The 15256-nt window shown below is 40.7% G+C and overlaps 1 protein-coding gene across 1 annotated transcript; it reads right to left on the reverse strand.

Annotated features, from left to right (window-relative positions):
• Positions 1-10109: 10109 nt before the first annotated feature.
• On the reverse strand, positions 10110-12560 carry LOC110872930 (acyl-CoA-binding domain-containing protein 2). The gene is made up of 6 exons (XM_022121836.2): positions 11771-12560; positions 11447-11552; positions 10954-11045; positions 10743-10777; positions 10550-10638; positions 10110-10455 (listed from the first exon to the last, which is right to left on the reverse strand). The coding sequence occupies exons 1-6, from the start codon at positions 12268-12270 to the stop codon at positions 10288-10290; spliced, it is 990 nt and encodes a 329-aa protein (XP_021977528.1). The 5' UTR covers positions 12271-12560; the 3' UTR covers positions 10110-10287.
• Between the last annotated feature and the right edge of the window lie 2696 nt (positions 12561-15256).

Genomic DNA, 15256 nt, shown 5'->3' on the forward strand with positions numbered 1-15256 from the left:
CAACTTAGTGGACCAATCCTTGCGGTCTGGTCGCACTGTTTTTTGTAAAATCTCTTTTATTTGCCTGTTGGACACCTCAACTTGCCCACTCGTAAGCGATTCGGTGGTCTATGCCAAAATGTTTAAGCAATTTTCCAAAATGAAAGTTTTTGAAATGTGATCCCCCATCACTTATGATCACACGAGGGATTCCAAATCGCGAAAATATGTTTGTTTGGACAAATTTGCAAACAACTTTATGGTCATTCGTCTTGGTGGCAATCGCTTCTATCCATTTTGAAACATAATCCACGGCCACCAAGATATAATAATTTCCCAACGAATTAGGGAATGGGCCCATGAAGTCGATTCCCCAAACGTCAAAGATATCAACCACGAGGATCGGCTGCATGGGCATCTCATTCCGCTTTGAGATACTCCCTAATTGTTGACATCGAACACAATTCTTTGCAAATTCGGCTGCATCCTTGAAAATTGTAGGCCAATATAGCCCACACGCCAACACTTTATGCCCGGTTTTCTGTCCGCTGAAATGTCCACCACACGCCAATGCGTGCAATAACTCCAACACACACTTTATCTCCTCATCCGGAATGCAACGTCGGATTATCTGATCAGCTCCAACTTTAAAAAGATCAGGCTCGTCCCAAATGTACGTTTTTGCTTGAGCTATGAACTGTTGCTTCTTCTTTTTGGGCCAAAACTCCGGAATATCACCTGTAACAGCAAAGTTAGCAAAGTTAGCAAACCACGGTTTAGTAGCAACAGATAATATATGTTCATCGGGAAACGTTTCATTAATTTCAACATCCGGTGCATCTATTTCATGCACCACCCGTGATAAATGGTCTGCTACAACGTTTTCACTCCCCTTCTTGTCTTGAATTTCAAGGTCAAATTCCTGCAATAACAAAATCCATCGAATTAACCTTGGTTTAGCGTCCTTCTTCTCCATGAGGTACCTGACAGCACTATGATCAGAATAGATAACAACTTTGCTACCCCACAAATAAGACCTAAACTTATCCAATGCATAAACAACCGCAAGCAACTCTTTCTCAGTAGTGGTGTAGTTTAACTGAGCATCCGAAAGAGTTTTGCTTGCATAATAAATAGCCACGGGTTTCTTGTCAACCCGTTGTCCCAACACTGCCCCCACCGCATAGTCGCTCGCGTCACACATTATTTCAAAAGGGAGCGACCAATCCGGTGATTGTAAAATGGGGGCTTTGATCAATTGTTGTTTTAAGTTGTTAAAAGCTTTTAAACACTTTTCATCGAACACAAATGGGACATCTTTTAACAAAAGGTTGCATAGCGGTTTTGTGATAACAGAAAATCCTTTAATGAACCGTCTATAAAACCCGGCGTGTCCTAGAAAGGAACGGACGCCCTTAACATTAGTGGGAGGAGGTAAAGTTGAAATAACCTGAATTTTTGCGTGATCTACCTCAATTCCCCTACTTGAAATCACGTGTCCCAACACGATCCCCTCTTGAACCATAAAATGGCTCTTTTCCCAGCTTAAAACTAAGTTAGACTCGACACATCTTTTTAGCACCTTTGTTAATTGATCTAAACACAAATCGAAAGACGTACCGAAAATGGAGAAATCATCCATAAAGATCTCGAGAGAATCCCCGACCATATCTGAGAAGATACTCATCATGCACCTTTGGAAGGTGGCCGGGGCGTTACATAATCCAAATGGCATTCGCCTAAATGCGAAGGTGCCGTAAGGACACGTAAACGTGGTTTTCTGTTGATCCTCTGGATGTATCGCAGCCTGGTTATATCCTGAATAACCATCTAAGAAACAATAAAATTTCTGACCTGCGAGTTTCTCTACGATTTGGTCTATGAAAGGCAAGGGGAAATGGTCCTTTGAAGTTGCAGCATTCAACTTCCGGTAGTCAATGCAAATCCGCCACCCGGTTACCGGTCGAGTGGCAATCTGTTCGCCATCTTCACCTTTAACAACTTGTATCCCTGCCTTCTTTGGCACCGTTTGAGTTGGGCTGACCCACGTGCTATCAGAAATAGGATATATTATACCTGCATCCAGCCACTTTAGTACCTCTTTCTTCACCACTTCCCGCATATTTGGGTTCAGACGTCTCTGTGCATCCCTCGCCGGCTTTGCACCTTCTTCGGTGATGATCCGATGCATCACTATAGATGGACTAATCCCTTTTAAGTCTACAATCGTCCATCCAATTGCCGCCCTATACTCCACTAACACCCTCATCAAAGCCTTTTCTTGAGCTTTTGTCAAATTTGCTGCAATGATCACCGGAAGGGTGTCATTGTCTCCCACAAAAGCGTACTTGAGGTGTTTTGGCAGCTCCTTCAGCTCTACTTGTGGAGGTGATTCCAATGATGGCTTTAAATGCGTATCAATGTGCTCGGGCAGACTTTCCACTTGATGAGTCCAAGTGGGTCTCCCGTCTTTAATTGCCATCACCTCCAATTCCTTTTCAGCTTCATTCAAACATTCCGACAATTCAGCCTGTTCCCTGTCACAAATAACACACGTCTCTGTTGTGTTTACCCCATTTTCATGAGGATGACACTCGTCAATGATGTCTGCCATAAAGCATTCATCACTAACCAGAGAATCAGATGCACGGGAAAACACGTTTAATTGAACTTTCCTATTACCAAAGGTCATGTCAACTGTTCCATTTCTGCAATCAATTAAAGCGTTAGCGGTTGCTAAAAATGGTCTACCAAGTATGACATTAGGTTGTTTAGTTTTATCAATTGAGACATAGTCTAAAACCAAGAAGTCAACTGGGTAGTAAAAGTCCTCTACTTTGACAATGACATCACACACGATTCCCCGGGGTAATTTCAACGTCAAGTCGGCCAACACTACTGTGGTGTCGGCTCTCTGTAACGGTCCGAAATCGTATTGATCATACAGACTCCCCGGGAGAATACTCACACTCGCTCCCAAATCCAGCAGTGCCCGGCTCATTTTAAAGTCACCCACTTGAATGGGTATTAACGGAGCACCTGGATCTCGGAGTTTTGGAGGAATGGCACCCGACAAAACGGCACTAACATTTTCGGTTAAATCGATTTTCTTTGGAAATTTGTTTTGCCGCTTTTGGGTGCACATGTCCTTCAAATACCTAGCGTAAGCCGGAACCTGTTTTATCGCATCTAACAACGGGATATTGATTTTTACTTGCTTAAAAACTTCCCACATCTCTTCCTGTTGTGGGCCTCTTTTAGTAGTTTTAGTTCCCGGTTCTACCAAAGCTTGAGGAAACGGGTTAGTTTTAACTCCCGCACCCTTTTCCGTAGCCTTGGTTGATGCGTTTTCTAACACCCTATCATTAGTTTCTTGAGAAATCGTTTTGTTAGATTTCTTAGGGCTTACAGCTTCAGGCTCATGTTCCTCTTCCTCATTTTCATCCCAATCCTCCACCACACCATCAACAAATTGTGGTGGAGCGCCAACCTTATTATCATACACTTTACCAGAACGAAGTACACTTACCTGGTTTACACGTGCATTCTTGGTAGCTGAACTGCTGCTTTGATGTTGCGGGTTGACCGTGGTGGTACTTGGCAATTTTCCGGGGTCTCTTCTCAACTGGGCTATATCCTCTGCTAATTGCCCCAATTGCTTCTGCATTGCTACCGATGTCTTATCTCTAACCTCATTATCCTTCTGAATATCCTTCATAAATGACATGATTGCATCCAGCTTCGAATCACTCGAGTCGCCTGCCCCACCTGAAGAATTACTTTGCTGGTTACTTTGATTCTTCCAACTCCCTTGATAATTGCTTTGATTTTGCTGTTGGTTGTTGGCTTGAGGCCCTTGGTTGTATTGGCCTCGATTTTGGTAACCGCCTTGCGAGTAATTTCCTTGACGATTCTGATACCGTTGACCTCCTTGGTTAGGTACCTGAAAATTGGGGTTCAACTGATTAGCAGAATTACCATAACTAAAATTGGGGTGGTTTCGCAAACCTGGATGATATGTATTCGATTTCATATCATATTGCTTTCGTTCACCATACAACTGATTCACTTCATCAGTCTGACCACCCAACACAGCACACTCTCCAACTTGATGGCCTAACTCTCCACACTCGGTACATACCGAAAACGCATTGGCGGTTTTAACTTCACCTCCCTTTCCGAGATTCATTTGAGCTACCTGCCGCTCAAGCAATAAATTTTGGTGCCTCAACTTCTCGACCCGTTCCTCAGCTTCATAATCGACTGACTTTGCTGAACTTGATCTTGCCCTCCTGCTTGATTGTGTCTGTCTCTTTGAAGTGGCACTTTGCCTCTCCAAATATGCCCAATCCACAGCTTCTGTATTTGTGAGAAACGTACCATTGCTGATGGCTATAAGATCTCTTACATCATCAGGAAGTAGCCCATCATAAAACACCTTAATTAATTCCCATGTCTGAATTTCATGATGTGGGCATTTCCTAAGCAACTCCTTAAACCTTGTGAACGCTTCATGGAACGGTTCCCCTGAATGTTGCTGGAATGCTCTGATTGCATCTCGAGCTTCACTAGTTCTATTCATGGTGTAGTATTCCTCCAAAAACACCAGCTGCATCTCTTGCCAAGTGTATATACTACCTGGAGGTAATGTGGCGAACCAGTGGCGTGCTTTGTCTTTCAGGGTGAACTGAAACAGCATCAGTTTCACATCATCTTTTGTAAACCCCGAAACCCCAATCGTTTGACAAATCGAATCAAAACTTGCAATGTGCAAGTATGGTTCTTCGGTCCTTTTTCCATAAAACTCCGGCAAATGGCCTAAGTATTGAGGCCTCACCTCGAAAGGTCTGTTATTATTTCCAACCGGTGTGACTATAGCCGACGAGTCAGGTACTACAACTGGTCGACAGTGACCTTCAACGCCTTGAATTGGTGCCCCTTGAACGACTTGTGGGACACCATCCACAAACTGTATCTGATCGCCCCTAAATCGATTATTAGCTCTTCCCGCATTAAACTGCGGGACTCCATTATGAACTTGATTTTGTGGAATCAGTTGCGGGATGCGATGTCTTTGATTGCCCTGTTGTTCTGGATAGCCTTGATTCACATTGTACCCCTCATCGTATCTGTAACCAGCATATCTCCCATCGTACTGATTCTGATAATCATCATCTTCCCAATCGGATTCCCAAGTATGCACACTGCCTTCTCTGTGTTGGAAACCCTCATCATACCCGTGTTGATGCTGTGGTTGGTTTAGACGAATAATTTCCCCATGTCGGAGATTCAGATTTCCCGGTTGGTTTTGTGGGCCTGGGTTGAATTGTGGAAATGGTTGTGGTGGTGGTTGATTCTGGTTTTGGTTATTGGACTGGTTTTGGTTTTGAGGGATTGGTGGATCTGGAATGGGTGGAATTGGATCGTTTTGGGCTTGGTTTTGTGGCTCTTGATCAGCCATCTCTTGAGCTGCCTGTTCAATGTTTTGAGCAACTGTTGATGACTGAGCTTTAGCTTTCACTGCTGAACGTAGAAGAACGCGATTCTGTCGAGCAGTCTTTTCTATCTCTGAATCAAACAAAAGCGGTGATGATTTCTTTGAAAACCTGGTATGCATGCAACACAAGGATCACCTGCACACAGACAAACAAGAAACCAAGCGTAATATGGAACGAACCAAGAGAAACAAACGAAAGGAAATATTTTTGGATTTTTTTTTTAATTTTTAGGTTTTTTGAATTTTTACGAAAAACAACAAACTAAACTAAGCGCACCGATTCCCCGGCAACGGCGCCATTTTGATCGATGTCGTAAGGTCGGTCAAAAATAAAGTAAAGTGTCCTATTCACCTTTTACTAGTAAAGGGCAAGTAGGGTGTCGAATCCACGGGGAATCAGTGGAAAGTGTAAAAGTTCGTTGTTTCAATTATCATCTATGTCTAAACTAATTGCTTTTTGCAGTTTTGAGAATGATTGTGAAAGCAAATGTGAAATTGTAGTTGTAAACAATAATGAGAAAAGGGACCAATCTCCGGGTTTTCAGGTTATGCAGAAAATCAGGTTACTTAGTTACAACCAGTTGAAAATCAAATAGACATGATTTGTAAAACTTGTTTTGATAAATAATTAACGGACAATATATTTGATTGCAATGATCCACGATCGAAACCGAAAGATTGATGCAAATGAATAGTAATCCAGTTAATTACCAATTTTAGATTTCATAAACATTAACAGGTTCAATGATTAAAGGTTTAAAACAATGACATCCTAGAATTTAATCCCGGTTGTTGATGAACAAACCAAATAATTGATGAACAAGAATGAATACGATAATCAAATATTGTTTAATCAAAACAAAAACAATAGGAACGACTAACCGAATGATTAATCAGTTTCCTAATCCAAAAAGTCGTAACATACGCAAACCCGATGTTTCATACAAACCCTAGTCCCGGAGATGGTCACGGGACGACTAGCCGCTCATGCCGTTAGAACAATCTTCAAGAGGTTTGTAGAAAGATAATCCTTGCATGCTTGATTTGGCTGGTTGTGGAAACTTGATGATGAATGATGATGGTATCGATGAGAGTGATATGAGAGATGAAAAATTCTCCTCGATGGCTCCCCAAAGCTGCTCAAAATCGTGATAATAATTAGTTTGTTAATGGGCCTCCACTTTCGTGATGTTGCTGCCTCTTTTATTTGGGTTTAAGAGCCCACAATTAATTAATGTTGCTGACTTTTGTGGATAGTGGGCTGCCCACTAGTTCGATTGATGATGTTATATGAGCCCAAAAAGTATCTTCTATTTGCTTCCAAAAATCGAGATGCTCCAAGTTATTATATGGCTGCCCTTTTTAATGATAATCACGATGATGTTTTATTATGAGGGCCCCTCCCAAAAATTAATGAAGTTGCCGCCAAAAGCCACCAAAGTCAGCGTGTATATATTTTTTTAATGTTGATGTAATTGGCTGCTGACTTTTGTGTGCATCCCCATGTCCATCAAGTATGCATGTGTAAATAAATGATATCTACTGATGATGATGATCGATGAGTGATGTCCCATAATAAACAATTGATGATCATCTAAATAATCCTTTATACTTGTGCTCTTTGTTTCAACCGTAATAAACCACAACTCCAACAAACTTCCAACTAATGACCATTCAATCCCTTAACTTCTTTCTTTCACATTCCTTTTATATTTTCACTAAAATCAACTTTCAGGTAATGACAATAAGGCCCTTCAACTTTAATGTTTATATTTCTCGCACATCTAAGCCGCATATTTGATTTGAAACACGTCCCGAACATCGCCAATTACCTCACTCCACGTCCCGCACGTTCCTCTTTCTCTTTAAACTCCGTAACTTCACCCATTTCACGTGCTTAACCTGCAAACATATAAACTCTCGCAATAAAACAATTCTAAACATATAATCATATAAAACCGCACAAAACATGTAAGATACGCACTTAAACCCTCATGTTTCACACTCTCCATCAATCTTCAAGAACTTTGTTAATGAATCAGAGTTTAAAACTAAAGAGAAACATATGCTAAGAATTTTCTCTCGTCAAAATATAACTAGTTGACGTTAACGCACATTCTCTTTACTCTTTGTTATTAGAGGAGTAGTCATCTCGTATGTTCATATATTAAAACATGTCAAGATTACGTTAGTGAGTCTAAAATTTAATTTATGTGAACCATACCTTTTTATAGCAACATGCTTTGTGTTTGAAGTATTTTCATTCATTAGGTCACCTAAACATGACAACCTCGTTCATAGTTCCATGATTATCACTTCATCTGTTATTTGACACGACATGCATACCCCTTAGACATGCATACACCTTCTTTCCTTACACTGGACATTTTAACGTATTCATTGCTCACTAATTTGTCTAATGGAACGTTTGTGCATTGGCTCATTTATGTGTTCCATCCTCTTTTGATAACCAACTACCAGCTATTAACTTTGACATATTTTTGTATTTTCGTTGCAACCACAATAAAACTTTAAACTCAGGTGTAATTACATAAGAGTTTTAATCAAGTGATTGACTATTTAATACGTGTAATGTTAACGGAGTTTATCATCTAGTTTCTAGTATGGTTATTATAATTATTTATTACTATTACCGTTAAGTTTTTTTGTTGGTTTATTTTATCTCTAGGGAGTGTGGCTTCGCGCCACCCCGCCACATAAGCTCAATAGCGCCCTCTGGCGCCCCACCCCCACCCCGCCTCCGTTAAAGGGGGCTCTATCCTTGGCTTCCGCCAAAGGGTTAGCGCGCGCGAGAGGATGAAATCAAGGGGCCCCATCTAAACTCAACCAATCAACTTTTTTTATTTATCTTTTTTTTAATATAGTTAAAATGTGCTTTATAAGGGGTGTTATTCCATACCGTGTAATTAAGTAACGATAAAGCCCCCTGCTTATAGGTCGTCTACATGTCGATTACGTGGCATAATAAAGCCCCTAGAGCTTTAAACCACACCCTCTAGCCTTAGAATACGTTATAATTCTTTCATATGTTATCACATCCTTCTATTTCAGAATCAGCTAGTGTAAAAGATACTCCCAAATAACATAATTAATTAATACGTATTGGGTTCATCTCTAGATATTCTCTTAGGGTGTCCGGGGCGTACAGCGGGGACCCCATTGGTGACCACATCCACCGATCGGGAACACCGCCGCCAACGTTGCGGGGACCCGAATCGGAGAGTGGAATAGGCATGGGTTCACCGCTTGGTTTGGCTCATTTTTCGAAATAAGACCGTTGAAAAACGGTCATTTTTATTAAAAAAAAAAAATCAACTTTTTTAAACAACATATATTTAAACAACCTAAATCAATTTTTTTACCACACTCACCACTCTCAAACTCACACCAAAACTCTCAAACTCCAATCTTTCAAATACAAAATGGATTCCAAGCTTCCGTTTCTTTCTACCCTACCCGACTTTCCCGACGATGGAGATGCATCGTCAAGCGATAGTAGCTTAATTTTCTTCCAAAATCTCATCCAACAAGCGGAGCTACTAGACACGGCATCGTCTAGTAAAAAAAATTATGTCCGTCGAGATCGTGAGGGGGGCCATGAGACACGCATTGGAGGCTAAAACACGATCTCGTTGAGCATCTCGGAAGTTTAGATTTGCCTCACCTTGAAGTTGATTCGGACGACGAGTAGTTTGTTTTTATATTTTTCTAGTTTGAATGTATTTTTTTTTTTAATTTAATGAAATGTCTTTTATTTAATTTTTATTTTTATTAATCTTTTTTTAATTTGTAAACATGCATCATTTTACAAAAAAAAAAAAAAAAAAAAAAAAAAAAAAAAACCAACTCCCCTAAAAGGGGAGTGCCGCCATCAAAATGGGGTGTTAGGGGAGTATTAGAGGGGACTTGACGTGGCAATAGCTGGTTGGTCGGGCGTAAGAGAGGGGACTCACCTATTAGGTGAGCACCCCTTACACCCTTACCATCGCATGTTTATTTGAAGTTTGAACCAGTTAGAGCGTCTCTAATAGACGTCATGGACCCCTCCTCATCACCCTAACCCGGAAAACCATCACATCCTCTCTATATTCTCTCTTGAAAAGTTCTCTTCTCCCGTCACGTCACGTCACGTCACGCCTTCCCTTGTTTCTCCAAAAACCATTGCCAAAGACCAAGCCCTCCTTCTCTGCAGTCCTTGGGTCCAAAAATCGCCCACATCGCAGTCCTTGGCTCTAAAAACTACCCACATCACGCCAACTAAGTCTTAAGTGATTCCTTAAATATTTCTCACACAGCTAAATCCCTCAAATTTCTTTATAAAAATTTCATGACAACCAAGTCTTATAAAAGTATCGCTTTTTTGGAAACATGATAAAAATTATTAATTTTCATGAATTGAAAAAAAGTACATTTATTTGATGTATAAATAATTGTTTATTTATACATATTTTACATTTTGGTTTCTCATGAAGTGTTTGCAGCTTATGTTTGTGTCTTGATTATAAAATCAAAGAGGGAGGGAGGGAGGCACTGGGAGATACATATTCAAAAGGGAATGTTTCGTCTACAGGGGGAGGCCGGGTCTGAGTAGGCCAGGCAAAATGTCCGGTTAAACAGCCGTAACAGATTCAATACGTTTATAAAGCGTATCAATTTGGTTTGACTTTCGGTCTGTTTAAGAAATAAAAGTATCAAAACGACCAAATGATTGTTATGATCAGAAGACTTGTGGGAAATATCTAGTCTGTACACATGAATCAGAGATCATTAGTATTTTTATGGGGGACTATCTAGGGTTGGATTGATTGCCAGTTTGAAGACAGATCAGATGGATACACAGTTCCATCATCATCATCATCATCATCATCATCACTGCCTGCAGCATTTTTCTTCACATCAGTGTCATCGGGCTCACAAACAGCAGCAGCATGATGCAAGGGGCTTTGGCATTCAATTTCCTTTTAGTTCTCATATAATATACACAAACATCAGTTTATGCTAGAAACATAGCTTCTTAGTTTTTTCTATACTCAATTGTATATAATTAAGTACCTTCAGGTTTATATCAGCAGTCCTGCTCGATATTATCTCTGCAACATCAGTTTGGTCATAACCAACAGCCGAATGCAAAGCCTTTTGATCTGCAAATTTTACAGGATCATTGTGGCAGTAAGTAGAGACTTAAAGTGACGAATCGGATATAATATTATAATATGAAATGTCTATACATCTAAGCAAGTTATACCTTCTTTTGCATAGTCATGTATAGCATCCAATTTACTGAAAATTAAAGATGATACTATAAGAAACTAGAACATTACTTCATGAGTACTGTACTGTGTACATATACATTTTAAGGGCAATTAAATGACATTGGTAGTTGGACATTTAATAAAGGATGGGCCAAGAATCTTAATCATTAATAATATCATACAAAAAGGTTAAAAGAATCTTACAACTCTTCCTCATGCACAAAAGAGCTAAAATCTGGTCCCATTGGTGTAGTATCCTTACTGGATGTCTCATTATTACCTCCACCACTTCTCATCTGTGAATTATTATATCAAGAAAACAGAGAATAAAGGTGACAGAAGTTCCATGATAAAAGAAATGAAAATGTTTGTGTTACTTCCAACGGGTCAAACATGTATAGTAAAGGATAGCTTAAAAAAACAGGTAAAACGGGTCAAAACAGGCGAACGGGCCAATAGTATACTAAAGTTTGTGTTTCCTATTTTGTTGTATGAACATCCTAGATCTTATTATCCAAATAATTAGGCTATTATTGACAATCATTAACTAAGTATTCATAACTAACTTGAGATAAAAAAGAGTTTTAAGCCATGACCCGAGAACAAAAAATCGTCCGTGTTGACCGGTTACCCAAATCATCATCCATTTTGCCACTTTTAAGTTACACTACATCAGAGAAAGAGTGGTGATACTCACAAAAGTTGAACCATCAGCCCAACTAGGGTACAGCTCAGTAATAATCTCAAGATACTTCTTCATTGCTTCTTCTGAAGACATAGCACCTAGCTTATGCCATGCATTCCTGGCCCAAGATCCCCATTAAAACATAATTAAACACAAAATCAACCATAAAATATTCATTAAAAAGCACTATCATGTATGTTCAAGATTTAGTTATCACATATAATCAAATCACATACAACTACCAGATTCCAATGACTAAATCAACACACTAAAATCAAACTTCGATATTGTCAAAGAACAGAGGATTTCACTTTTCAATTTCCACGACAAACTTACCACTTAGCTCGCGCAGTGATCTTAATAGCAGACGGTTGCGGAACTCCACAAGCACCATCAGTCGCAACCTTATACAATCCATACAACTTCAACCGCAAATCATTCGAAACCTTCTGCACCGACCGATCCGCTGCAATCGCCGCCACAAACTCCGTCGCCGCACAAAACGCCGCATCTAACTCCGTCGTCTCCACACCTTCCCAATCATCATCGATATCGCCACCACCACCAGTCACCACAGTCTTATTCTTCTCCTGTTCGCCACCAGTAATCCGCTTCTTAGAAACCTCCGCCTCTGATCGTTTATCATTTTCCGCTAATTTCCGACGGTTTTCCGGTGAAAAAACGTCCGGTAGGGTTCCGTTAGGATTTCTGGCGGTGGAAATGAGGTTTTCGTCGCCGGAAGAGAAGACGATGGAGAAAAGCTTCGCGAGAAGAAACGAAACAATGAGACCGATAACTACTGATTGCGTAAACTCTACTGCATCCGAAATCGCCATTAACGGTTGGAGAAGAATCAACGGCAGGAGTAGAGGTGTGATTCTGGTTGGTGTGTGAAGTTAATGCATCGATCTTTGAGGAATTTGTGTGAAGTGTTGAGTGATGATTGTGTGAGAATGAGGATGAAACCCTAAGTTGTGGAAGAATCTAGGGTTTTGAAAGGAGAATTGAGAGAAGATGATATGGATGCCGGAGAAGGAAGATGAAAAAATGACGACGTAACAGTGTTTGCGTATTCTCGCCGCGCACGTGACTTAATTCAACTGGATTTCCGTCAATTTTGAAACGGTTAACTTGAATAGAAAGATACCGTATTTTTAAAATGTTTATTAATGAAATCTCCAACGTTTATATTAGTTGTAGAAAATTAATAAATGTATCTAGAAAGTAGTATACTAGTTTTAGAGATCTTATCATGCTACAACTATAAATAGAGAAATGTTTAAAGAGTTGATATATGGTCGAAAGAAGGTATTATTTATTTTTTCTTCTTTTCAAAAAAGTGGTACATAAAAGCATGAGCATGAGTTGTACGAGTAAAAAAATACTTAAGACTATCTTCAATGCATTCATTGGAGAAATGCAAGATTCTTACCATTTGAGTGCATCTATCCTAACATGTTCTTTGGTTAGATGCCCTTGCACAAGGGTATGGGTTTACCTCAGTTCATGATGAGATGGGACCAAAGTAAAAAAAAATATATATATATATTTTATTTAAATATTGTGTGTAATTGATAGGTGATGAGGTGAAAATATAGAAGGGTAAAGATATTTGTAAGGTTGGAGATGAAATTGAGGTTTTTAAGGATTTGTAAGGATATTATTGTGGCAGATGATGTGACAGCTAAGGGCGTCTAAGGGCGCGTTTAGCATTGGAGATAGTCTAAATCTAGTTCAGATTTTAATTTATCATGGTAGACGAATAAACGTTTTTGTAATATGTTCAGAATGTTAAATGACGAAGAGTGATTAAGGGGGTGTTTGTTTTTTCAGTTTAACTTCTTCTGGCCTCTTATGTCCGCGCCGCGCAGACCACAAGCAGACATGTAGCTCTGCAGACTGTTTGTTTTTTAGAAGCCATTTCATTAGAAAATGTCTTCAAACATCTGCGCATCCTCTTCCCCACGCAGACATGGTCCAATGTCTTCCCACCTCTTCCACACCTTCCTCCTCTCAACCACCGTTGCCGGAACTTGCCGGAACCACTGTCACTACCACTGTTGACCCAACCCGAACCAAGTCTGACCCGAGACCCAAACTTAATCTAAACTGAGTGACCCGAAACCCGAACTTGATCTAAACCCAAACCTGAAACCTGAACCGAAACGGAACTGCCGGGCTCCGGTGGCTACTGCTGCCGTCGAGCAGCACCACCGCCGCCCGTTTACACTCTCTTCCTCTCCTGTCGTTCTCTTTTTCTCGTTGTTTCTCTCTCTAGCCGTTGTTTCTCTCTCTCTCTCTCTCTCGTTGTTTCTCTCTCTAGCCGCTCCCCCTCTCTCAATGATCTCTCCCTCTCTCTCTCTCTCTCTATGTCGTGTTGGTGGTGGGAGAGGAGTGGATTAGCGAGTTTGATGGGGGGTGGTGGAGGTGGTGGGTGGTTTGCAGATGTGGGGTTTTGAGATAACCAAACACTCTTTTTATTACACTCTACAGACTTTTGTTCCACCTCTTCTCTTGTAGACGTATGCAGGTGTGGTCCGCAGACTGCAGACCTTTTACATCTGGAAAAACAAACAACACCTAAATGTTGTTAGACAATTTAAACACAGAAGTAGTAAGGGTGGATGGAGTGGGTTCGGGGAAGCCTTCTGTAATCCCACTTTACCGCGCGGCAAGGGGATGCCACCCCCATTCGGTGTTCGGTGATTGCCCAAGATAGTGAATACTCACCGAAAGAGTAACCGAAAGAGAAGAGAAAAGATAGAGGAGAGAGAGGGGGTTAATGGTGTGTAACAACCCGCACTTTCGCGCTTGTTACTCTCGTTACACTCGTTACGCCTAGCACCAGAGATTCGGATCATAATGTAACTATCGCTTACAACGCTACTTCGCATATAATCGCATTATATCGCATACTTTCAAGTTTCAACACGCTATATCGCACATTACAATGCATACCACGCTAACGCTAACGATGACATCGCGTGAGTACTTAGACTACTCCCCTCGCTTGTCGTAGCGCAACGCAAACTCGAACGCAGTTACTTATGCTATGACCTACTATATATATTAATGATAATAGATAGATAGTTAGATATAAATATCTGAAAGCACAATATAATTCGACACTACTTATCTCGCTATAACGCTTAAAATACCCACAATGGTTAACGCAACGAAACACGACAAACAAAACGAAAGTTGGAAAAGTAGCAAACGAAATCAGGGTGTCCGGATGACCATTCGACCGGCTTGATCAGTTCCTTAAATTCGTTCCAAGGGGTGGCGTTAGCATCTGCCAGCCCCAGAATCTGAACTTGCGCGTTCCACCAAGTCAGCGCAATTCCTTCCAAGGTACCAGTGGCGTATTTCACCCTGCGAGCCTCAGGGCATTCACGTATTTCAAACACCGACTCGAGCTTCTCAAACCAATGGAGGAGTCCCACTGCTCCTTCAGTGCCACTAAACGTGCTTGGACGATAGTCCATGAAGTTCTTGAAAGTGCAAACAGGTTGCTGTGCGTGTTGACCTATTGTGTACGAATAGGACAAAGTTAAAAACAAGAGTTGGTCTAGAAGTGTAGGATCTAAAGATCGTAGTGTGAGTTACGACTGCAGGATATACCTTCTGCCTGTGCGGCTGCAAGTGCCGCAGCAACTTGTTCGTTAATGAGAGCCGTCAACTGGGCTTGAGTCATGTTAATACGTCCAGACATGATCTTCATAGCAAAGATAACATAGGTAAGAGAGAGGTTCGCGAAAAGTGCGATGACAGAAGAGAGTAAGCACACAAGTGTTCTCAAGCAATAGTAGTTATGTGTAT

Source organism: Helianthus annuus, chromosome 8, assembly GCF_002127325.2.
Source record: "Helianthus annuus cultivar XRQ/B chromosome 8, HanXRQr2.0-SUNRISE, whole genome shotgun sequence".
In the NCBI taxonomy this organism is placed as follows: Eukaryota; Viridiplantae; Streptophyta; class Magnoliopsida; order Asterales; family Asteraceae; genus Helianthus; species Helianthus annuus.

What these genes read in the sequence shown, in the direction of transcription:
- LOC110872930 (XM_022121836.2), bottom strand. Translation starts at nt 12,270, where the DNA reads ATGGCGATTTCGGATGCAGTAGAGTTTACGCAATCAGTAGTTATCGGT. An exon ending in GGGCTGATGGTTCAACTTTT is followed by an intron (nt 11,046 to 11,446) that starts GTGAGTATCACC and finishes AATAATTCACAG; the next exon opens with ATGAGAAGTGGTGGAGGTAA. An exon ending in TTTGTGCATGAGGAAGAGTT is followed by an intron (nt 10,778 to 10,953) that starts GTAAGATTCTTT and finishes TTTAATTTTCAG; the next exon opens with TAAATTGGATGCTATACATG.